Source organism: Cebus imitator, unplaced genomic scaffold (genome assembly GCF_001604975.1).
Source record: "Cebus imitator isolate Cc_AM_T3 unplaced genomic scaffold, Cebus_imitator-1.0 Scaffold344, whole genome shotgun sequence".
In the NCBI taxonomy this organism is placed as follows: domain Eukaryota; kingdom Metazoa; phylum Chordata; class Mammalia; order Primates; family Cebidae; genus Cebus; species Cebus imitator.
Genome location: NW_016107659.1, coordinates 986031 through 1011086, shown reverse-complemented (window position 1 = coordinate 1011086; position 25056 = coordinate 986031). Strand labels below are relative to the sequence as shown.

The following is a 25056-nucleotide window of genomic DNA, read 5'->3' as shown; positions in this document are numbered from 1 at the left end:
TGGTGTTCCAGTCGCCTGTTGAAGAGGCACTGCAGTGTGTGTTTTTTCCTGCGTGACAACTCACTGTGCTGGCTTAAACAGCGGCACTGAGATTTGTGGCGCTTTTTTTGCCCTGGAATCTGCTGTCCGGGCTCCCTGCTCCGTCCCCTTTTTAAACAGATGAATGAGCGACTTCCCGTGGCTCCAATCGCCAGCCAAAAGGGCACCCCGACCGGTGTATTTTGTAAGGAGAACTGCTGCTCCCGTACGCTGCCGCGTGAGGCACAGCCGCGCTGGCCGAAACAGCCGCGCTGGCGACCCGTGGAGCTCCTCCGCCTGGGAATTGCCTAGTCTGTGGGCAATAAAAATGCAGCGTCCACTCACCATCTGCGCTTTCACTGGGAGCTGCAATCCTGAGCAGTTCCTAAACGGCCATCTTGGATCGATCAGCTGTTTTTTTTATTCATCATCGATATTTAATGTAGTAAAAGTTAGCTATTTATCGTCCTTGATATTTAATGTAATCCATCTGACCCTTAACATTATTCTTAATAACATTAAACAGTTTTGCTTCAATTAGCACATTTAATAGATGGTTTCCTGGTAGGAGATGATCAATTATGTACCCTTACAGGATTTAAGAAATTGTGCAGCAATGTCTCATCTATCTGGAACTTACTTGCTTTGGCAACCTTATCCAGGACAAAGCCAGGGAAATGGCTCAGCAGCTCACTGTTACAAACCTATGCAGTAAAGTTCATGAATTTTGAAAATTCCTAAGCCTCAGTTACCTCGTCTGGTGGAGATCGGTGGTTTTAAGCTTTTGTATTGTTGCTTTTTAAGCTGAGGAATTCTTTTTTCACATAAAGATTTCTATGGAAACTCAACAGGTAGAATATATAGAAATGGAACTATACTGGTTGAAATAGGAATTAGGAAGGAGAATAATCCAATAATTTTTTTTCTTCCCATTCCAGTAATCGTTGAAGAGTTCTATGTAATCAAAGAAGTGTAACAGAGTACAGTTTGAAAGAGTGTTTTTTGGGTGGAAATTAGGAGAATGTTTTTTGCTATAATAATCTTAATAGCTGCTGTTTATATAGCATTTATTTTATGTATTTTATGAAATAATTATTAGGCTACATTCATACATTTTAAAGACTTCGGTTTTTCAAATAAAAATATCTTCATATAAACGTATATCAATGTGGAACCTTGTATAGTACCTTGTATGTATACAGCAGATACCGTGTAAATATCTTAGCATGTCTATTGCATAAATAAGAATCTGTATGAGAAAGATGTATCTTATGGAAATATTAGTGTAAGGATCTCTAGTAATGAGTACATTGTGGAAATAGTGCTTTATACAAAGATATCTCCTGTCATATTTATAAATGGTACCATTTTGCTCTTGTGTCTGCCTTGTGTGTTACAAAAATCTTATGTTGATATGAAGGCATTAAGGTAAATATCAATTGGTATTACATATCAAATAATGATATGTAAGCTTATTGTTTTTAAATATAAATAGAGTTAATACACATATCCTTAGTTACATAAATACCAAATCTGGTAGTCTCAAGTAATTATGAAGATAGTCCTTGGACTATGCTCTGACTACTGAGGTCAGTTTCTTTTTTTACTTCTAGATGTTGAAAGTTATTCTAATTGCCCACCTTTTTGCCTTTACCTGAGAGACCGTAACAGTTGTTTTGGTAACAGTCAACATTACTGGTGACCTTTTACGTATCAGTCTATAACAGCTAATATTTTAAAGTGTTTGTGTGTTCCCAGTAAACAAGATGACACTGCTTAATACATGACTAGCTACTTGTCTTTTATAAAGGTAGGAATACATGTTATTTCTTCATATGATTAAAATTACAGATCAGGAAACTAATGCAAGTGTTTTTTTTGTTTGTTTTTTTTTATGGTTTTATAGGTTCATGAAAGCCTTAAGTTATGCATCATTAGATAAAGAAGATTTATTGAGTCCTATTAATCAAAATACCCTGCAGCGATCCTCCTCAGTGCGGTCCATGGTGTCCAGTGCCACATATGGGGGTTCAGATGATTACATTGGTCTTGCTCTTCCAGTAGATATAAATGATATATTCCAGGTATCATCATACATTTACTTGTTTTCCTATGAATTGGTTTCCTGTTTTTTCATGTTCAATGACTGCTTACTAAAAATCACAATTTAGAGTGGGCACTAGTTTCCGGCAGCATGATTTTTTAAGATCGTTTTGTTTAAAGAAATTTTAAGATGAAAATTATGCCTTCTTCACCTATTCTATACTCTTTTATTTAGTCTTTAGAACATTATCATTCCCTCTCTTCCCATATTAAATCAGTATCTCATTTGATTTCTTTATCCATATGTTCTCTGTAGAAATTTATGAAATTTCTAACTTGTTTTTTAGTCACCTTAACTTATACCTCATTTTTTTAATCCTCATTCTTATTTATCCCATAAAAGGTAGCCGCATGTGGTACCCAGTAGTATAAAGTGACCCTAATCCCATGAGATACCCACAGATCTCTAGATAGTATATAGTACTAAAAACACGTATTCTTAGAAGTTTAAAGACGGTTTAGGTAAACACTAAATTATTTTTATATTTGTTTACTCACTAAGAATAGGGTTATTTTGTTAAGTTTTGGTAGTTAAACCTTCGTAAACTTGACTATAGATTCATATGCTATAGTAATTCTATTTTAATTGTATTTTGTTCAATTTTGCTAATTTTCATAAAGTGGACTTCTTTTTACAGCATGACTTACGGTTTATATCTTCTTTAGGTAAAGGATATTCCCTATTTTCAGACAAAAAACATACCGCCATATGATGATCGAGGTGCAAGAGCATTTGCCCATGATGCAGGAGGTAATGCATTGTGCTTTGTATTTGTGAGATGCCTCTTTATATTAAAAATAAAACTCTTAGTTCTTTCTAATAGGATAACACTAAACATTTAGGTAGACTAACTTTTGGATCAACTTAAAACTTATACCGAAACAATTGTTAAAGTCATCTTAACATTAAACCACTTTTTCTTGTGTGTGTGAGGGACTTCCCAATGTTTTACCAATGAAGTACTCAACCTTTCAAAGAAATAAAAACCAAATTAGTTGTTTATTTTTTTTAAAAGTAGCACATGAAAAATGTATAACACTAATCCTCATAGATCCAGGAAATAGCTGTTTGTTTGGTAGGGGAGATAGAAATATACTTATAAATTACATGATCTTTGTTATGAACTGTTATATTTTAATATGTAAATATAAGCCACAGGTTTTATAGCTTTATATTCTTGATTTTTTTAAACAAATGCCCCTTTATACTTATAGTTATTACATATCTTTAGTCAAATATTGAAGATAATTAAAAGGATGCATTATATTATCTCAGTTTTCCATTTTGTGTTTAAAACTATTAAAATAACAAACATCTGCTGGCTTTACTTATTTATAATTTAAAGCAAATTATTCTTTTTTTCTTTCCAGCTAAAGTTAGATTTTGAGTCATAAAATGTGCTTTAGTTTTGTTTAAAGTTTCACATAATTTAAGGTACCTTGAAAAGTACTATCTTTGTTGGATTATGTTTTATATTTACTTATGCACAGGTCTTCCATCTGGAACTGGAGGTCTTGTAAAAAATTCTTTTCACTTGCTACGACAGCAGATGAGTCTCACGGAAATAATGAATTCAATCCATTCAGATGCCTCTCTGTTTTTAGAAAGTACAGAAGACACTGGACTACAGGAACATACAGATGATAACTGCCTTTATTGTGTCTGTATTGAAATTCTGGGTTTCCAGCCCAGTAACCAACTAAGTGCAATATGTAGTCATTCAGGTAAGTGATCATGTCCTTTGAAATAAATCCACCTGAGTATGAATTTGAATTAGCCACAAGTTATCTCCAGCCCTATTCATCATCCATACCCTCTTGCTCCATTCTCATTGCCTCGGCCTTAGTTCAGTCACTTAGCATCTCCCTATTGGCGTGTTAGCATTTTAGCTTCTAATTTTTATATGTTTTCAATTCATCTTTTATAGTATATTGTGAATTAATCTGTGTGCAATTCTTTAATGGCTATTCATGCCTAAGACACAAAACACTCTGTCATCTGTCTAGTGGTCTTTTTCACCATTCTCTTTTCCTATCATTACTAACTGACCTGAAGTTTTTGAACAAATTTTTAGGTATGAAATTGCCTGCCATCCTCTCTTTGCCCTTTCCACTCCCTACACAGGCATACATGATCTGTTTGGCAAGTCCACCTCATCGTACACTTCAGTAGTATCTTGCCTGTGGAGTTTTCACTGACTCTCTGAGGCAGGTGTTGACACTCCTTCCTCTTTCCTCTCATATAGATCTCTTTGCATATAGATCTCTTATGATAATTATGACTATGACAGCTTAGGTTATTTTTGTCTTTCCACTCAGTTAAATTCCTTTAGGGCATGGTCTGTCAGTCTTTACATTTTTATATTTCTGATACCTATATGTGTACTGCCTTGTACAGCAGGCCCCTAATACGTATTTGGTAAGGAAATAAAGTGGACCTACATTGAGCTTTTTTATCAACAAGTGACATATATTAACAATTTTAAGTAAGAATATATGTGTTTTAAGTATTACCTTTTCTTGATGAGTACCACTTAGCTACCTTCAGAAAAACCTAGTGATGACTGAAGTTCTCTGGTTTGCTTTTCCAAATTTCTTTTTAGTATTCTAATTCAGAGTTTCCCTGCTGGTGAGTTGCAGCACACTGATATGCCACAAATAGAATATGGTTATGCTGAGATGCCAATCCTCTCACGGTTTCAGGTCACAATGGGGCCTGAATCTGATAGATCCCTGGACTAGGCCTTTTCCACTGTGAACAGCCCTGTCCAGGGTCTTTGCTTGCTATAATTATTTTTATTTTCTATGAGGAAAATGTTTGGGAAGTGTTTGGTGTATTGTACACAATTAGAGAAAATGTTATTTTATATTATTTCTTTTTAATATGCAGTGTAAGTGTGGTAAGTAAGCCATTACAGTGCTTTAATTGAAATAATTATTTTTTTCTTCAGACTTTCAAGATATTCCATATTCTGATTGGTGTGAGCAGACTATCCATAATCCCTTAGAAGTTGTTCCCTCCAAGTTTTCAGGGATTTCTGGATGCAGTGATGGGGTGTCCCAAGAAGGCTCAGCTAGCAGCACCAAAAGCACAGAATTGTTACTAGGTGAATATTCAGATTCAAATCCAATCATTATTAATAAAACTGTTTTTAGTTGGTTTTGTTTTTCATAAATACTGTAAATTAAAAGTGTCTCAAAACAATAATATATCTATTTTAGTGAAGCAATTTAACACTGTTAAATATTGCACCTATATCACCCACTGACAGATCCTCTTAGCTAACTGCTTTTATTAGAGTTTTGCTCCCGAAATGATTGGCAGAGCTTGTGTAATTGATCTCAGTTCTAGGTCTTTAGATGAAGTTTAAAAATAAATTTCACGAGTTATAATCATTTTTTGTTGTGATATAATAGATAGTATTTAACTTCTCACTGCAATCTTTTCAGGTGTTAAAACAATTCCAGATGATACACCAATGTGCCGTATACTCCTTCGCAAAGAAGTTCTAAGATTAGTCATTAATTTGAGTAGTTCAGTTTCAACTAAATGTCATGAGACTGGGCTTTTAACGTGAGTAAACCATATGCATAAGCATTATTTGTTTATACTGTTTTTTAAGTTGAGAAAAGATGCTTGAAATACTTCAAAAGGCGTGTTAACTTACATCAGTAGTTCTAAACTGCATCGCATGCCTGTGTGAGGCTAGATTTTCTTTAATACTTTAACCACAACAACATATGACAAAAAATTGAATGCAAAAGCAAGTATAAGAATCTAGCTATCCATATTCTTCTAAGCCAGACTTTTAAAGAAATCTATAAAAAGTGTAAAATAATGCCACTCTTCTCACTTTTTTACTTTTGGAAAATACAGTTATTTTTATTAAAATTATGTTATTTTTATGTTAACATGTAATGGATTTATTTTTAAAATAAATTAATGCATATTAGGAAGTCTCTTAATTTCTAATATAGTAGTTAATGATGGCTATAACCCACACAAAAATAACTTTTGGAGTCCTCATTAATTTTTAAGAAAGTAAGTCCTGAGACCAAATAAGGAAAGTGGGCTTATGTAACAAGTCATATTTTCTTGGTTTAATTTTTTTTATTATTTAAAGCAGTGGTTCTCCAAAAAAAAAAAAAAAAAAAAAAAGTGCCCCTCAGGGTCTCCTCCTGTAGGGCTTGCTTTTTTTGGGGGAGTGGGGAGACATAGTCTTGAACTCTCAGCTAGGCTGGAGTGCAGTGGCGCAATCTCAGCTCATTGAAACCTCTGCGTCCCAAGTTTAAGCAATTATCCTGTCTCAGCTTCCTGAGTAGCTGGATTACAGGTGCATGTCACCACGCCTGGCTAATTTTTGTATTTTTAGTGGAGAAGGGGTTTCACTGTGTTGGCCAGGCTGGTCCTGAACTGACCTCATGATCTGCCAACCTCAGCCCCCCCAAAGTGCTGGGATTACAAGCATGAGCCACTGTGCCCGGCCTATATTTTATATTCTGAAGTCATCACCCCAAGTATTCCATCTAATCCATATCTGGAAGGAAATCTGTTTTTCAAGTAAGTGATACTTTGGAGGAAAAAATAGATACATTGTGATTACAGTTTTCATTACACCATAATCTTTTCTTTCATTTTAGAATTAAGGAGAAGTATCCTCAAACATTTGATGACATTTGCCTTTACTCTGAGGTTTCCCATTTGCTGTCACACTGCACATTCAGACTTCCTTGTCGGAGGTTCATACAAGAATTATTTCAAGATGTACAGTTCCTACAAGTAAGTATGATTAGTGCTTCTCAAATTTATCTTCCAAGAATAAACCTCTTTGAATTGAATTAAAAGAGAGATTATAGTGCGGTGTGGTGACTTATGCCTAAATACCAGCACTTTTGGGGGCCAACACAGGAGAATTGCCTGAGCCCAGGAATTCAAGACCAGCTTGGGCAGTATAGTGAGACTGCTGCGTCACTACAAAAACCCTTTTAAAAATTAGCCAAGGGTAGTGGCATGTGCCTGTAGTCCCAGCTACTTGGGAGCTTGAGGTAGGAGGACCCTTTGAGCCCATGAGTCAGAGGTTGTGGTGAGCAAATATTGTGCCACTGCACTCCATCCTGGGAAGATTGAGCAAGATACTATCTCAAAAAAAATTTTTTTATGTATTTAAATAAGCACATGCTATATTATCTATTTTGATAAAAGTCATTAATGATACACCATTTTTTCTCTAGATGCATGAAGAAGCAGAGGCTGTGTTGGCAACACCACCAAAGCAACCTATAGTTGATACATCTGCTGAATCCTGACCTCGTATTTATTATGGATATATATATATATATATAAATATATATATATTTATATATATATAAAATTTTCATATTTGTGGATTTCCTAAAAGCCTCAGAAAATATGACTGGGCAGCAAAGACAGGAGTATCTTCTGTACACTGTTCCACAGTTACTGGTACATGAACAGTTGGAACTGCTGACTTCCCTAACCAAAACAACTTCCTTCTCTCCCTTGTTGAACCTTATGAGAGGTTCATGATTCATTAACACAGATTTAAGAGTTTTAGTTACCATTGTATGCAAGAGCCAAGCACTGAATACCTATATAAATTTTCTATTTTTTCATTTTAAAAGCATAATGAGAGTGGAACAATAATGGGATATGCAGAAGCACCCTTCACAGTTATTTCTGGATTATTTTTAGGGTAAATATGCAGATGCCTTGTTAACTAATTTGTGGAAACCAGGAATCAGTGTCTCTAAGGCTGCATTCTGTTACCACAATGGGGTGTGCTGTAACTGCTGGTATTAGAGAGGGAATTTTTTGGCCCTTTCACATTTTTCTTAATGTTTGTAACACTACTTCAGGGGTTTATAACCTCAAAGCAAAAGAAGAGCCTCAACAACCTGGGACTTGTAAGTTATTTTTATGTTACTAGACTTGCATAAAGATTCTTGTTTTCCAACTCTTCATTTTGTTGCAATGTGTTATTACAGGATATATGAACCAATTAAGGTTTTTCACTACAGTTCTTGAATAAAAGTTAAAAATCATTTTTTATTTTAATAAAAATTTTTCCCATTTATAGAATGCATATATTGGCAGTGGACTTCACTTTCATCAACTTTCCATCACATTGCTTTAAACAGGAACTTGAACAAGCACTGTTAGTTCAGACCTAAAGAAAAGGAAAGCATTAAATAATACTTTGGGTCTCCTGAGGAAAAGTTAAGTTTGCTTGCAATTTACACATTCCATGGGGAAAGAAGAGCCATATTTCCTTTAAGAAAAATCATTAATAAAGCTTGTTACTAAGAAAAATTGTAGTGAAAAGCCTTAAGTACCAAATTTTAAAGCAGCAGTAACTTAATTTTTATATCAGTGTTTTTGTTTTGCACAAACTAAATGCAGTGATAGGTGGGTTTGTGAGTATATTAATTGCCTTTATCCATTTGCGAAGTTAAGCTGATGAGGGCAAGGTTTTTGTTTGTTTGTTTAATTTGTATATGTCTAAAGGTATGTGGAAATTTTTACAGGAATTAAACATATATGCAAATTTGTATATAAAAATAGCATGGCCATCATCATTTGAATGCTTGTAAATGAAAGGATTATCTTTTTTGAGATCTATATATAAATAGAAATAGAAAATCCAGCTGGACTGATTAGGATTCTTTTTTAATTCATTTGTGTATAACATTTTTATTACAATTACACATCAGTTTTGACACAGTCATAGCAACATTGATTAATATTTTCCCATGTTGCAGATCCTTTTTGTAATGGGTTCATTCTTTGAGATCTCTGTAAAGAACCCTGTGAACTAGAAAACAGAACTCACAGAGATACTTTTTTAAAAAATGTATTTACTGGCACTGAAAGCTCCAGTTGGGATGAAGCATTTCATCTCACTTCATAACACCTCTTTGACTGCACTTCAGTGAATTGTTCTTATGTGCACTGCGTAGCAACTTACATTATAACAAAGCAGATAAGGGCTGTAAGCTGCTGCTTATGTTGAAAAGTGGTTCTTCAGATTTTCTCTCATAAAATCCAATTGAAGATAAATAATTTTTTATACTTTATCACTGAACCCAAGTGTTTATTTAAATGTCAACAGTACTTCTAAGAACGTTGCCTGTCACCATGGTCTTTGGTCTTGGATAACTAAACTGCCTTTCCAGAGAACCAAATGTCAGAGTTACTAGACCAAATAGTGGTTAAAACCTCCAAAGGAAGTCATGTAGTTATCTTATTCATAATGGGATTAACATATTTTAGACATTCATTTTAAACACTACCTCAGTTAATATAGACAATAAAATCTGTGGTTTCATCCCTCAAAAGTTAACAGTAATTTTTTTTTTTGTCTTACACACATACACCCCCTCCCCCACCATCACTATCGCTGGACCCCCACCTTGGTCATCTGTCCTAAAATAAGGCTGTTATTATTACCTGAATGGGTTGGGTTTTTTTTAACTGTTACTTTGAGAAACATGTATGTATACATTATCGTATCTGCCTATATCACTTACTTTGGGGAGATACTCAGAGCTTTGTGGTTATCAGTATACTTTTTTAAAAAAAGTCTATGCTTAAATTTATAGTGCTATTTGGTTTCTCCTTGGTTTCACTGACAGGTCTAATACATTTCCTTTGAGTACTTGTTTGTAAAAAGTAGACTTTATGGTAAAAAATACATGCAGTGCCAAGTGATTAACTTAGGTGTTGAAAAATATTAAATTATAGCAGAAGAGGTTAGGAATGATATCAGCAGTAATAGAAATAATTGAGAAAATCATCTATAAATAATAGATACTGAAGACTATAGAATACCAAAATAATGTCAATAATGTAGTTTTTAAAGTGTAGGATTAATCTTAGTCCATATAAATTTGTACTATTGGTAATTATTGAATAATTTGGAGGAATTTGGGCAGTTGTGCTGGTTGTAAACTGTGAATTTCTAATCGTAAAGTGAATTGTTACTTCTAATTGAACTTTTTTCAAAAACAGATTTCAGCCTCACATACTAAATACTGATAAATAAGGAAATTAGAAATTTAGTATTCATAATTATATATGCTCTAAAATTTCTTATACTTTTATTTCCTGTTTATTCTTAGATTTGAAGGGGGAAGCAGTCTATTCTCATTAAATTTTTTCTAATAAAAGTAGAATAATGACATTCTGTATGACAGTGACATTAAAAAAGGTTCTTTGGAAGTATATATGTTATTATAACATAATGTGTACAAGTCCTTTTGAAATGACAACTTTTATGGGTTTCAGCTCTTTTATCTAGAGCTTGAGAAAATTAAAGCTGAATTTTTCAGGGCATATCACAATGGTGAAGTGTTCAACAGTGGGATGTCAATGCTTATTTAGATTTGCCTACTGCTATTTATATAAAATGTTATTCCATTCAGAGGATGCCTTTTATCCCCTCATTAAAGCACAGATCACTAAGCAATAAAAACCAAATTGTCTGTCATTCAAATTACAACTGCAGTTATTTTCGCATGGTAAGAGTGAGGTGCTAATTTTGTGTGAGATGAACTTTATATAAACTACATTGGAAGATGTTCTTTGGAAGTAAGTTTTTTTCCCCGTTTACTCTTAGGCTTCCAGTTTTGTCTCAGATTCACAATCCGTTAAAACATGGGGAAAAAAGAAAAGGTAAAACTGAGAAACTTTTATTAGAAGAGCTGTTTGGAATGAACCAACGTTTCAGATTTTCCAAAATGGAAGTTGAGAAAAGTCTCCATTGTCTCTGGATTAACAAAATACACTGTTACTATCTTAATCTCAAGAGTGTCATTACAGTGGGAATCTCATTAAAAAGCATACCAGTGAAATTAATAGCAGTGCTTATCAAAACACTGAAATCTGTGAGAATCTTTCTAGGAGCATTCTTTTTTTCTTTTAGTTCTAAGTTCCAGGGTATTTTTCATTCCTACTAGATTTATATGACTCACAGAATGTGGACTTTTTTCCCATTTGGAGTATTTTTGTAATGTAAGTATCAGATAGCTGTACCACAGCATGCATAAATTGCACATTTTGTTTTACTTTCTTTATAAAATATTTAATTTCAAAAATATAATTTATGCCAAAAAACAGCATACCTTTCAGTTTTGCTACTTGGTTGATTTAGCACAAAATGCAAAGTCTTGTGGCATAGAGGGGGAGTGAAAAAAATTTTACAGGTAATTGTTAGAAAAATGCCTGTCAGAAACCCTAAAGCTGCATTGTAAAACAAATGGTGTAAATTAGTTTTGAAAAGTGGTAAGGAATTATGAAAAAAATCTCAGACTTAATGCTCTCTAACCACGTGATCTTCTTTTTTATTTGGTAATACGCTGCTACATATTTGGAGGTTCTGATGTTTGTAGGTCACTGAACAGACATTGAAATCTGATTTATATTGTATAACTGTAACATAGAAAAAGTATTTATATTTTTTCTGTAAGAATATTTCATTGAGTTGTGTATAATTTAAATAAGATTTGTCCCCAAATGGTTTTGCTCACCTTGATTTTTTTTGTTGTGATTTTCTTGTTTTTGTATAATGTGTACAGTTTATTTCAATGGCATTAAAAGCCTCCTGAAGCATAATCTTATCAAAGGGATACATTGTTAATAAAATGTACTTAAAATTCTTAAACTCTTTGCCATTGTTTTATTTGAAATCTTAAAACAGTCAGCAGTCATATGGCCTCGATTTGAGTCCTGTAATGCTGATGCTAACATATGTAACTCCAAGCAAAAGTGACTTTTAGGTCCCACAGACATATAGAGTGGCTGTGACAAATATTTTAAAGCAATTCTCCTCTTAAACACTTGGTAATTTAATCAAACATCTTTGCAGTTTTTAAAACTATAAAGACATGGGATTTGGAAAATGGGTCATCATCTTTAGATAGAATATAATGTACAATATTATAAATGATGATGATATGACAGTGGTGACCTCTGTGGAAGGTATTTATTTCTCATGCATGAATTGCCCTGATTGGATAAGGTTACCTACAACCAGACTGACCAACGACAATACCACTGAAATGACCAATTCTGGAGAATAAAGTTGAGTGTCAAAGTGTAGGATCTGTTAATAAAATATGGTAAAATGCATGTTTCACTTCAAGAAACATTTTGTTTCGGATAGTTTGGCAAATTTCTGTGTATCATTTTTCCCAATGTCTTCCACTGTATATGTCATTGAAAACTTAGCTGGCCCCAAAATAAACTAAAAAGCATACTTAAAAATCATCATGCAGCTGATCTTTTGAAAAAAAGTCCTAATATGCCAAACTTGGAAAAGATTGTTTCATTTTTAAAACTCTTTAGCATATAAAATATCCAAAAATATGTACTACTTCAAAACTGATTTAAAAAAACTAAAATATGCTAAAACTTTCCTTAATGCTTAGAGGAATAAAACAACTATGCTTTCAATTTGAATATACCTATTGTGTTGTAAACATTTTAACTGACAGCTGTGAAAACTTTGTCTTCTATTGTTTCTCTTGCAGTGTTTTAAAAGTTCTACTTTATGCAGAGTGCTTTAACATGTTTTGTAAATTCTTTGAGATGAAAGCATATCTTTCAACAGAACTCTTAGAAGTGTTACCAAGATATTAAGCCTTGACAATCTTAGGAGTCAAGTAGGCAACAAGGTTGACCCTACTTAGTATGAATTAATTAGGTGTTTGAATGTAGGAAGCGTTCAGCAGGTGTATGACTGTTCTGTGAAGAGGTCCCAACTCCCATCCTGAATCATAGAGGTCTCCTGCACACAGGTGAGAACCGTGCACAGGCTGATGTAGGATTTAAAGGCCATTACTTCTAGTCCTGTCCACCCAAATATCCTGATGTTTTTAAGGAATTGTGATTTTATATGCAATTTTTTAACAGTATTATGACTATATTAGAAAAAGTAGAGCTTATTTAGAGAAGCTCATATTTACATGAAGTCATGATTTGCTTCAAAATAATGTAAGGAGGAAGAGCGCACAGGAGTATGGATGGAGCTGAAACAGTCATGGGTAGTGACCGTTGGGGCTGGAGATGATAGACAGAGGTTTATTAAACTATTCTACTTTTGTGTGTATTTGAAATTTTCCATTTTTCTGACACATGAATATTTCAAAGTTTCCAAATAACACTTCTTAAAGCCATATTAAGATGGCATATAGGCCAGGCGTGGTGGCTCATGCCTGTAATCCCAGCACTTTGGAAGGCCGAGGCGGGTGGATCACTTGAGGTCAGGAGTTCGAGATCAGCCTGACCAACATAGTGAAATCCTGTCTCAGAAAAAAAAAAAAAATAGGTGGCATATAGAATTGAAAACTAAGTTTCTGAACATGAACTAAGTTGGTTATGACCATTGGAGAGGAAATGTTTACAGCCAAGACTATAGGTCATAGTGATATTATGAAGACAAAAGTTACATAACCCAGCATTTCCTATTGGCATGTTGTTCTATTTCAGAAAGACTTCATTTAGGCCAGTGATTCTCAAAGTTTAGTGTGTATCTGAATGCCTAGGAACTGATGAAAAATAGACTCTAAGTCCATACCCCAAAGATTCTGATTAAGAGGTTTGTAGTCATATCCAGGAATTTACATTTTTATTTAGTAAGTTCATGAGGTGATGTATCATCTAAACTGAGTAATTACTAGATTTTCATTTCATTGAGGGAGATAAAACAGTGTGATGATGAAATATTTTAAGGTTTATTGCAATAGCAAAAATGACTTCAAAGTTTTGTGTGAATTATTTTTTAAAACTATATGAAAAATATGTACAAATCAGTCATCAATGTCATTGACATTTTTGTGAACAAGTTTCAAATGAAAAATACCCCATCATGACAAAGGTACATAAATAAATGCTGACAATACTGGCCCTAAAGTCTAACACAACTGTTAGACTAATTAGGATACCACTTTGTACTATGTGAGGAGCAATGTTTCCAGCAAAAGGCTTAGTTACCTGTAAGGAAAAAGTAGAAAAGCTCAAACGGAAGTACTGGCTTGTGTAGGTTTATTTAGGCCAGTTGACAGCCACGTTATTTTGAGGTGTGGCTACTTGTTTCTCTTCATAGTGTTAAATGGCACAGTGCAAGGCAGTGGGCACTAGAGGCACGAGCATTGGCAGAGCCAATGAAATGGCAGGCAGGAAATGTGACAGCCGGGTGTGATGGCTCACACTTGTAATCCCAGCACTTTGGGAGGCCAAGGTGGGCAGGTCACCTGAGGTCAGGGGTTCGAGACCAGCCTAAGATGGTGAAACCCCGTCTCCTCTACTAAAGATACACAATTAGCCAGGTATGGTGATGCATGCCTGTAATCCCAGCTACTCAGGAGGCTGAGGCAGGAGAATTGCTTGAACCTGGGAGGTTGAGGTTGCAGTGAGCCGAGGTGACACCATTGCACTCCAACCCGGGCAACAAGAGTGAAACTCTGTCTCAAAAAATTTAAAAAAAAGTGACAAATAGGCTGGGTGTGGTGGCTCATGACTATAATAATCTCAGCACTTGAGGAGACTGAGGCAGGCAGATCACTTGAGGTCAGGTGTTCGAGACCAGCCTGGCCAACATGGTGAAACCCAATCTCTACTAAAAATACAAAAACTAGCTAGGTGTGGTGGTGTGCATCTGGAGCCCTAGGTACCCCGGAGGCTGGGGCAGGAGAATTGCTTATACCCAGGAGGGAGAAGCTGCAGTGAGCTGAGATTGCACCATAAGAACCAACATGTACTAAACACTAGTTGTGTACCAAGTGCTTTGCATATATTGGTTCAGAGGAGACCAAGTTGCTCCAGAGCCAACACAGAATTTCCCACTCCATAGAACTTTTTAGTTATATCTAAATTATGTCCGACAACAAGGTTTCACTTATTATTTTAGCATGATATGAATATAAATGTGACAGTTATCTTGACCCAGGCAACCTACTACAGAGTCTAAAGGATGCTAAGTGAAAACACGTCATGTATATACAGTTCTTGAAAGAAAAGAGGAGCCAAAAACTGAATGGAATTATGTGATATATTTTCCTTTTTATGTTCTGAGGTAGTCATCAAAAATTATGGCAGAATACTGATGTCTATGGAGCAGAGGTGTAACTGACAGTAAGTAGTTCCTTGCCAATCCCATTCTTTCACTGTAATAAGCTTGACAGAATTGTAGAAATCTTGTTGATTCATCACACATTTTACGTATTAGATTAGATCTACGCCCCAATTTTACCGTGTCAATGAACTTTAGATTCTTATCCCTTCGAGGAAGCCTCAAATCTGTTTTGGCCTCAAACATCTATGAGTTTTTCATTAAACACACTCAGTAAATTTACATTGACAATTTATGCTGTAGTAATAAGTCTCCTGTGGCTTTTATTGAAGCCTTCAGTCTTCAATAAAATAATAATAATTGTTTCTAACAGAAATATTTCCTCAGTAACCTTACAGGACCATAGCCATCCTGTACAGTACTGAGTGGGGGTCTGTGGAGTGGTTAATGCATTTCCGTATGTCAAGCTCAAGTCTCTCGTTCTAAAGGTGAGCCTGGAACAAACAGCAGCAAGGTAAGCATGCTCCCATGATCCTGCCATTTCTAGGGCAAGCCTCCTCCAACAGGGAGTATTACATTCCATAGCTTCTGGCCATTAACCTAGCCAGACTGTAGTGCTCTTATATAAACCAGACTGCAAATTGTAATGGGATTAAGGACCAAGGCCACCGGTGATGAGAGGGTGGCAACTCTGCTCCTCTTAATGTCTGTGTAGCATGAAGTATGCAATTGGCATGCTGGTTAATGGTAGTGTTCACCTGGATTTAAAAGGGTAATCGAGGAGAGGCTGGTATTCTCGGTCGGGGAAGGCGAGGCAAGACACAGGGGTACTGCCATTTGCCTTTTATACTCTGAACAGTGTGGTGGCTCTACTGGATTTGTTGGGAGACTGTCCTTGTCTCCAGACATGGGTAAAGCCAACTGGGACACATAATTCAAACTTGTTTCTCCAGCTGAGATTTCTCCCAGGGAGTTCATGTAGTTTTTTTCTAGTGCCTTTTGTACATTTTCAGGTGAGATCATTAGTCCCAGCTGACTTGGGGGGAGTTTCAGGGGTACTGGAACGTGGCCACAAGAGCCAGAGTCAGAAGCTGCCTGGTTATAGGTCAAGTTCTCAAAACAGATGAAGGGGCCAGGGCCAGAGTAATTCTTTTCTGTTGGAAGGAGGTAAAGGTAGTTAGGCTTAGTCAACTCGGTTTCTGTGAGTGACTTCCTAAACTGTATCTTTGTCCCTTCTGGCTTGCTTACAACTTCAATAGCATCTGGAATACAGTCACTGACATTCATTATTGTTAGGTGAGGTTTCTCCTAAAAAGGAAAAAAAAAGATGTAAATATAAACATTTGTGTGTGTGCATGCATCAAAGTATATTAAGCATGTGGAATACACTTAGAGCTTCAGTGTTGTTTATGTTTCTTCCGGGTCACAAATAACCTGGAGGTGATGTTGAAAACCAAAACCTTTCCCCTGACAGAAGAAATCAAAGCTCCAATCACCAATTTCATAGCTGTGGGTGCAGAGGTGGCTTTTACTGTGCTATATTTTCCTGAGAAGCTCTAGGAAAATGGGATTCTGACAGCTCCCACTCTGGGTTCATCCTTAATAGGTATATGGCATACATATAATTTGCCAACATTTACCTTGAATTTTATTAATGACAAGATGCTGCTCTTGTAAGGGTCAGGGATGTCAGGGTAACACGTCTCCTTAATCCTAGAAAAAAAAAATGAGACTGAATTTCACAATATAGTGGAATAGTCAGGAGCAAGAACTCTGGAGTCAGATTCCTACTGGCTTTTAATCCTTGCTTTGTAACTTATTAAGCAAGATACTTAATTCTTCCATGCTTTAATTTCTTATCTGCTAAATGGAGATAATTATGGTACTTAGAATGTCCTCATGAGGATTAAATGAATTAATTGATAAAGCACTTAGAACACTGCCAAACATATAGTAAGTGAGATATAAATATTAGCTATTGCTGTTGAAAAAATTCTGTGGAATCTTTCCTCATATAGTGGCCTGGAAATCAAAATTGTGAAATAAATTACATATTCTCATCCCAGCCTCCTTTGTCCTTTTCCTTTTTTGTACATTGTTTCATATTATTCACTGTCATTTCTATCTTACTAAGTCTTTCTCCAGATTTTTCTCTGACTCTCCTCTTGGATGAAACCTTCCTCACATACTTACCACTGACTTTTCAAGTAGCACACAATCATGATGAGCAAGAAGCAGAAAAACATGGGCAGTAGGATATAAATCAGCATCGAGGCTGAACAAGGAAAAAGAAAGGGACATTTTTAATCAGTACTTTTCCTTCCCTCAAAGGAATAAAAATAAATTTATGATTGAGAGTAATTTTACGTTTATTATTTCTCAAATTATTTATTCAAGTTGCAGTATAACTTGAGTTCTGCCTAACTTCAAGGGAAAAGCTAACCAACCAACTAGCCACTAGCCAACCACACAGGAAGCCATTTGCCATCAATATTGTGTGACTCAAATTTGTTACCTCTTCTGATAGATTGGATCATGACTTTCCACTCCTGCCAAAACTTCATGGTAGGTGGAGAATATTTTCCTGTCCCTTGACTTGGGGCTCAGTCATGTGCCTTGCCTTGGCCAATGGGCTTTGGTAATTGTAAGTAAGTGCTTTAAATGTACATGCATACATTGGCTTGCCCTCTTGTGCTCCTGTAATCCACCATGAGAAGTGTGTGCCCCAGGCAGTTGCTGCACCTTCGGCCTTATCCCTAGAATGAAACTATGTGAAACAAACCTGAACCTGACTGAACTTGGAGTCCAGCTTAGCCCAGCCTAGATCAGCCAAGTCTCAGCTGACCTGTAAATCCATGAGTACAAAAAGAAGTATTTGTTCTTGTATGCTACTGAGCTTTTGAGGGTGTTTGTTACACATCAAAAATTGACTAGTACACTCCTTCTACTTAGCCTCAGATTACCTAAATATGTCTTAATCTGGGATAATGATTATGTTTATTTCTCAACTGCTGGTTCATTTATTTCAAATGCCCATTGTGAAAGTTGTTAGACTCAAAATAGAATCACTAATGGTAGGAAACCCTGACAAAAAGAGCTGGGAAGGCTATGCAGATAACAACACTACAAAAACCACAACCTTGCACAAAGGTCATTGCAACCTTACGCACACACACACACACGCACACACACACACAAAATGCTTCTGCAAGGACATCTTCCCATCCGACCTTGGACTGGCATCACCTTGTTATTAATCTTTATAGTCAAGAATAATTATTATCGCTTCTCGGCCTTTTGGCTAAGATCAAGTGAAGAATAATTATTTCAAAGCAATTATATAATCCTCCTTTTTTTTCTTTAAAAACCTTTGTCTTCCTTTACCTCCCTGAATATGCACAGTTTACTATAGTTTGTTTATTTCCTTTGCAATCCTTAGTCCTAAATAAACATGTTTTCTTTTACAGAGTGTCTCTCTGATATTAGATTAACACCATCTTCCTGTTCCCATTGCTTGCAATTTCCGCTAAATAATAATCCAGCTGTGTTGGTAAACACTCCCTTTCACAAATATAAATTGCTCAGGGAGGGTCTCCGGGGTTAAGAGTTATTCACATGTACATATGATTCTGTTCAATCCATTAGCCTCCCCTGCCCTCTCCATGCTCCACCCCACACCTGGCTGTCCTGGAAGAAATGCGGCTTGATTTGGGAACAGTAGTGTGGTGAGTAATGTTGGAATTTTGTAAAGAAAGGTGGCCCTGGGTAGATGCACACGCCAGTGCTATAAGGCAACACAGGGGTCTAGGGAAAAGGACCCAGAAAGGTAAGAGAGGGCCAAAGCAAGCACCTCAACAACTGGCATAAAACTGACCCTGGCCCTGGAAGGGGAAAGAAACTCTCTTTCTGAATCTCACTGTGGACAACCTTGCTCTCAAGGACAGTACTTTTGATCATGTAAACCAAAAAGTATCTGAAACAGGTCTCCATCAATTTAGAAGTTTATTTTGCCAAAGTGAAGGATGTGACTGGAAGAAATAAAGAAAATCACAGAAACATTACGTGGTCTGTGCCTTTCTCCAACTATAATTTTGGGGGCTTCAATATTTAAAGGGGAAAAGTGGACCGAAGGAGAAAGAGGAGAGGAATAGTTTTCTACAAGTTTCAAGAGAAAAGGAACAGGCAGAAGAACAGTCAATTAAGTATTCATCTTTCTGGAGAGGCTAAGATAAGGTACACATAGAGTAGGTACCTGGGGAGATATTTAACCTTTTAGTGTACCTGTCTGCTTAGAAACAAAAGGAAAGTTAGCTTCTTGCATGAATCAGCTTTCAGCTTATTTTTTTCCTTTGCATAGTGAATTTTATTTTCCTTTCACAATCATTGCAATTGGTTTTAAAATTTGGTTAAGTTATGGATTTTTAATGTATTTGAAGGCAAGCTCAAGGACCCAACCATATTTCCAGATTTCAGACTGGTTTGCTAAGCTTTTTATTGACGTATAATATATACATGAAGAAAAACGCTGATAAGTGTATACAGCTCAATGAATTTTCACAAATTGATCACACCCATGTGGCCAGTACCCAGATCCAGACAACAACATTACTGGCTCCCTGGCAAGGTCCTCTTGTATCCTCATCCAGTTGTAATTCCCTCCGAAGGCAGCCACTAGCCTATCCTTTCACAGCACAGAGCATTTGCCTTTTTCTGTACTTTACAGATGGAATCATAGGGCAAGAATCATGTCTGGCTTTTTCCACTCAGCCTTACATTTGTGAGATTCAGTCATATTATTTCTGTAAACGCAAAGTGTTCATTCTCATTGCTGCATGATATTCCATTGTGTAAATATACCACAATTGTTTATCCTTTCTACTTGAGGGGCAACTGGTATTTCCAGTGTGCAGCTCTCATGAGTTGTGCTGTCATGAACATTCTAGTATATGTCTTCGGGTATTTCTTTAGGGTTTATTTAGGCATTTTGGGGGCATATATACCTAGGAGTGAAGGTTCTCACATCTAGGGTATATATATGCTCATTTTAGAAGATACTATCAAAGAATTTTCCAAAATTGCTTGTACCAATTTACTTCCACCAGCAAGGTATGGGAGTTCCAGTTTTTCTACATCCTCATCAACACTTGGTATTTTTCATGTCAGCTATTTTCAGCTAATTTTAAACACAAACTTTGGAAACATAATCTACTTCCATATTTGGGATTGAAAAAATGATTCAGTAATGCCTATTAAATTCACAAGGAAATGTAGTGCCAAATGTCCAAATATAAAAACACAAATTACAGTTGGTTTAGATACCCTACACATTTAAACAAATTGCTTACCCTCTCTGTGACTCATTATCTCTATTTAATAACCTAGTCTTCTAATCAGAGAAAAAGTTAACAAACCAATTTACAATGAGAAAGAATTATTTTGAAAAGTACCAACAGAATAAGCATTTATTCACTACTTTGCAATTTCAATATTACATTAATTTTTTGCATTTCTGTTTTTTTCGCTTTTACTGTTTAATCATTCCAGCCTCATTGTAGTGGATACCTTACTCCCATCCAGAAAGATCTGAGGTACAGTTAACTGGATGCTAAACACATAATATTCTACCTATTTTTTTGTAAAAAGTAAAATTTCACCGGGCGCGGTGGCTCAAGCCTGTAATCCCAGCACTTTGGGAGGCCGAGGTGGGTGGATCACGAGGTCAAGTGATCGAGACCATCCTGGTCAACGTGGTGAAACCCCGTCTCTACTAAAAATACAAAACATTAGCTGGGCATGGTGGCGCATGCCTGTAATCCCAGCTACTCAGGAGGTTGAGGCAGGAGATTTGCCTGAACCCAGGAGGCGGAGGTTGCGGTGAGCCAAGATCGCCCCATTGCACTGCAGCCTGGGTAACAAGAGCGAAACTCCGTCTAAAAAAAAAAAAAAAAAAAAAAAAGTAAAATTTCTGTCGGGAAAGTTGCAAATATTTCAAATACTAATATAATCAATAGTCACAAGCCAAGGCTAATGAGGTTAACATATGGGAGATGACTGAAACTTAGAAAATGTATACTTAAAGATAAGTGTGTGTGTGTGCGTGTGTGTTGTATGTGTGTATATACCAACCAAGTAAATTCCAAAGCTAGAAAAAAACTAACCTGAAAATAAATTTAAAATTAACTCCAAAATGACAAGAGTGCTCAAATAATGTAAATCATTGACACATCTTAATCTGAGAAGGGGTTCTGGATTTTGGCTTGGAGACCTGGGGACAGGTTTCAGTGTAGTAGTCAACATACAGTCAGTGCCACAACCTGCCTGGTATGGTTTGGCTGTGTCCCCACCCAAATTTCATCATGAACTGTAGCTCCCATAATCCCTACATGTCATGGGAGGGGCCTGGTGGGAAGTAATTGAACACATGCTGCTGTTCTTCTGGTAATGAATGAGTTCTCACAAAATCTGATGGTTTTATAAGGGGCTTTTCCCCCTTTGCTTGGCACTTATCTCTCCTGTTGCCATGTGAAGAAGGACGTGTTTGCTTACCCTTCTGCCATGATTATAAGTTTCCTGAGGCCTCCTCAGCCATGCAAAACTGTGAGTCAATTAAACCTCTTTCCTTTATAAATTACCCAGTCTCAGGCAGTTCTTTATAGTAGTGGAGAATGGACTAACACAGTAAATTGGTACCAAGGGAGTGGGGCACTGCTTATAGGGATACCTGAAAATGTGAAAGTGACTTTGGAACTGGGCCTCAGGCAGAAGCTGAACAGTTTGGAGGGCTCAGAAGAAGAGAGGAAAATGTGGGAAATTTGGAACTTCCTAGAGACTTGTTGAATAGCTTTGACCAAAATGCTGATAGTGATATGGACAGTGAAGTCCAGGCTGAGGTGGTCTCAGAGATGAGGAACTTGTTGGGAACTGGAGCAAAGATGACTCCTGTTATGCTTTAGCAAAGAGACCTGTGGTGTTTTGCCCCTACCTAGAGATCTGTGGAACTTTGAACTTGAGACAGACGATTTAGGGTATCTGGCAGAAGAAATTTCTGAGGAAATTTCTCAGCATTCAAGAGGAAGCAGAGCAAAAAAGTTTGGAAAATTTGCAGCTTGGTGATGCATTACAAAAAAAAACCTCTCCATTTTCTGAAGAGAAATTCAAGCCAGCTGCACAAATAGGCATAAATAACAAGGTGCCAAGTGTTAATCTCCAAGACAATGGACGAAATGTCTCCAGGCCAATTCTGAAGTCTTCACAGCCACCCCATCCATCACAGGCCCAAGGGCCTAACAGGGAAAAATGGTTTCCTAGGCTGGGCCCAGGACCCCCCTGGTCTGTGCAGCCTCAGGACATGGTGCCCTACATCCCAGCTGCTTCACCTCCAGCTGTGGCTAAAAGGGGTCATTGCTTCAGAGGGTGCAAGCCCCAAGCCTTGGCAGCTTCCATGTGATGTTGAACCTGGGTGCAGAGAAGTCAAGAATTGAGGTTTTGGGAACCTCTGCTGAGATTTCAGAGGATGTATGGAAATGCCTGGATGTCCAGGCAGAAGTTTCCTGCAGCAGCAGAACCCTCATGGACAACCTCTGCTAGGGCAGTGTGGAAGGGAAACATGGAGTTGGAGCCCCCCGACAGAGTCCCTACTGGGGCACTGCCTAGTGGAGCTGTAAGAAGAGGGACACCATCCTCCAGGCTCCAGAATGGTAGATCCACCAACAGCCTGTACCATGTGCCTAGAAAAGCTGCAGACACTCAATGCCAGCCCATGAAATCAGCCAGAAGGGGTCTCTACCCTGCAGAGCCACAGAGGCAGAGCTACCCAAGACCACAGGAGCATATATCTCTTACATCAGGATGACCTAGATGTGAGACATGGAGTCCAAGGAGATCAAATCTCTGAGAGTTTTGGAACTTTATGGTTTAATGACTGCCCTATTGGATTTTGAACTTGAATGAGGCCTGAGGCCTGTAGTTCCTATGTTTTGGCCAATTTCTCCCACTTAGAATGGATGTATGTACCCAATGACTGTACTCCCATTGTATCTAGGAAACAACTAACTTGCTTTTAATTTTACAGGCTCATAGGTGGAAGGGACTTGCCTTGTCTCAGATTAGACTTTGGACTTGGACTTTTGGGTTAATACTGGAATGAGCTAAGACTTTGGGGGACTGTTGGAAAGGCATAATTGTGTTTTGAAAAGTGAGGGCATGAGATTTGGAAGGGGCCAGGAGTGGAATATGGTTTGGCAGTGTCCCCACCCAAATTTCTAATTGTAGCTCCCATAATCCCCACGTGTCCTTGGAGGGACGCAGTGAGAGGCAATTGAATCATGGGGGTGTTTACCCCCATGCTGTTCTCATGATAGTGAATGAGTTATCACAAGATCTGATGGTTTTATAAGGTGCTTTTCCCCCTTTGCTCAGCACTTATCTCTCCTTCCACCACGTGAAGAAGGATGTGTTTGCATCCCCTCTGCCATGATTGTTAAGTTTCCTGAGGCCTCCCCAGCCCATGTGAAACTGTGAGTTAAACTTCCTTACTTTATAAATTACTCACTCTCAGGTAGTTCTTTATAGAAGTGTGAGAATGGACTAATACATTGCCACTGCAGCCACATGTGTCCGAATCACCAGTCAGGGCATTCCAGGGTCAGCAGTCTAACAGAATGTGCCCATCTCTACAGCTCCAGCTTCAGTGAGGGCACCTTATACTAAGGAAAGGTGGTAACTTCAGGCAAGCCTTTTGACTCTATTTGCTTTTCATGAGTGCCTTCCCCTTATTGAAGATACTCTTTTCTCCTCTTTCCTCCATCAGTATCTATTTTCTCTCACCACATTCCAGTTTATTGGATGTCAGGGTTTGCCATGAGAATAAATGTTTCCTTCAACCAATTCTTACTGTTTTTCTCCCTTCCCTCTTATTTCTCCATCTTTCAAGCCGAATGCATTTTTGAAAAGATCTATCTGTCTCTCCACCTCAACATTTCCCAATCAAATATGCAAACAGGGAGTTTACGAGCAAGTACTCCATGCCTCTGCCCAATTCCCACCCCACTGCACCAATCTCTAATTGCCCCTAAAGGCCCTGGCAGAATCAAGAAGCAATTTGTTTGCTGCGGAGGGAAACTAGTCAGAGGAAAGCTGGCTCCAGAGAACAATTCTGCTGAGAAAACCAGCACCACTCTTTTCTAGGCAGAAGCCTTGTGGCTCTTCTGATATCAACACTAAAGTACGCTTTCTGTGATTTTCAAACTACATACAGGATAGTAAGACTGAGTTCCACAGAACTGTCTCAAGGGCCACTGAGGGAGGCAGAAGGAAGATTCTAGGCCTTAATCAGTCAGATTAGCTCCATTTATATCAGTTTTATGTAATGAGAGTCTGTGCAACCCTTTTTTTGTGAAACAAAGAGTTTCATCAAAAGAAAGAGTGAGGTGGGATGGGGAGAAAAAAGATTTGAAAATTCCTGATCCAGATAAAGCCTAAGTCAACACTTCTGTAATTTGTTAGTTTTCCAGAAACTCCCAAGGGAAGAGCTTTGACTTGGGAAAACTCACAGTGTTCATCCGGAGTGGTGACCTTCGTGAACGTAGCATTGGGGCCCTCACCAGCACTAGTGAATGGAGTGACGAAAAACTCATAAAAGGATTTCGGCTTTAGGTTGTCCACAATCAATGCCTTTTCTTCTGGGTTGTCAATTTTGTATTTACAACATTCTGAACCATCTGTGATTTAAAAAATTTTTTTTTCAAGGAAAACAATACTTTATTAAAAGTGTGGTGAGTATCTTGTGACAGAGTTGGACACTAATACTCGTTAACTCAGCACCATCAACATGTTTATACCAAAAACA

At 37.2% G+C, this 25056-nt stretch overlaps 2 protein-coding genes and 1 pseudogene across 6 annotated transcripts in view; 2 read left to right on the top strand and 1 right to left on the bottom strand.

The window, feature by feature from the left end:
- The window catches only part of RICTOR (RPTOR independent companion of MTOR complex 2), a 138441-nt gene extending 126640 nt beyond the window's left edge, over positions 1–11801 (top strand). For 3 of the 4 annotated variants that reach the window (XM_037730435.1, XM_017505887.2, XM_037730436.1), the window contains 8 exons: positions 1925–2102; positions 2788–2872; positions 3613–3846; positions 5073–5228; positions 5572–5695; positions 6763–6901; positions 7354–7464; positions 7506–11801. In XM_037730435.1, coding sequence (XP_037586363.1) covers positions 1925–2102; positions 2788–2872; positions 3613–3846; positions 5073–5228; positions 5572–5695; positions 6763–6901; positions 7354–7428 — 991 coding nt within the window. In that variant the 3' untranslated portion in view covers positions 7429–7464; positions 7506–11801. The other variant, XM_017505890.2, reaches the window with a different exon arrangement.
- Positions 11802–15468: 3667 nt separating this feature from the next.
- Positions 15469–25056, bottom strand: part of OSMR (oncostatin M receptor) — a 94198-nt gene continuing 84610 nt past the window's right edge. For both annotated transcript variants that reach the window (XM_017505891.2, XM_017505893.2), the window contains 4 exons: positions 24761–24928; positions 17403–17484; positions 16850–16922; positions 15469–16517 (listed from right to left, as the gene is read on the bottom strand). In XM_017505891.2, coding sequence (XP_017361380.1) covers positions 15951–16517; positions 16850–16922; positions 17403–17484; positions 24761–24928 — 890 coding nt within the window. In that variant the 3' untranslated portion in view covers positions 15469–15950. The remainder of the gene's footprint in view (positions 16518–16849; positions 16923–17402; positions 17485–24760; positions 24929–25056) is intronic.
- Positions 18491–18581, top strand: LOC119467881 (annotated as a pseudogene).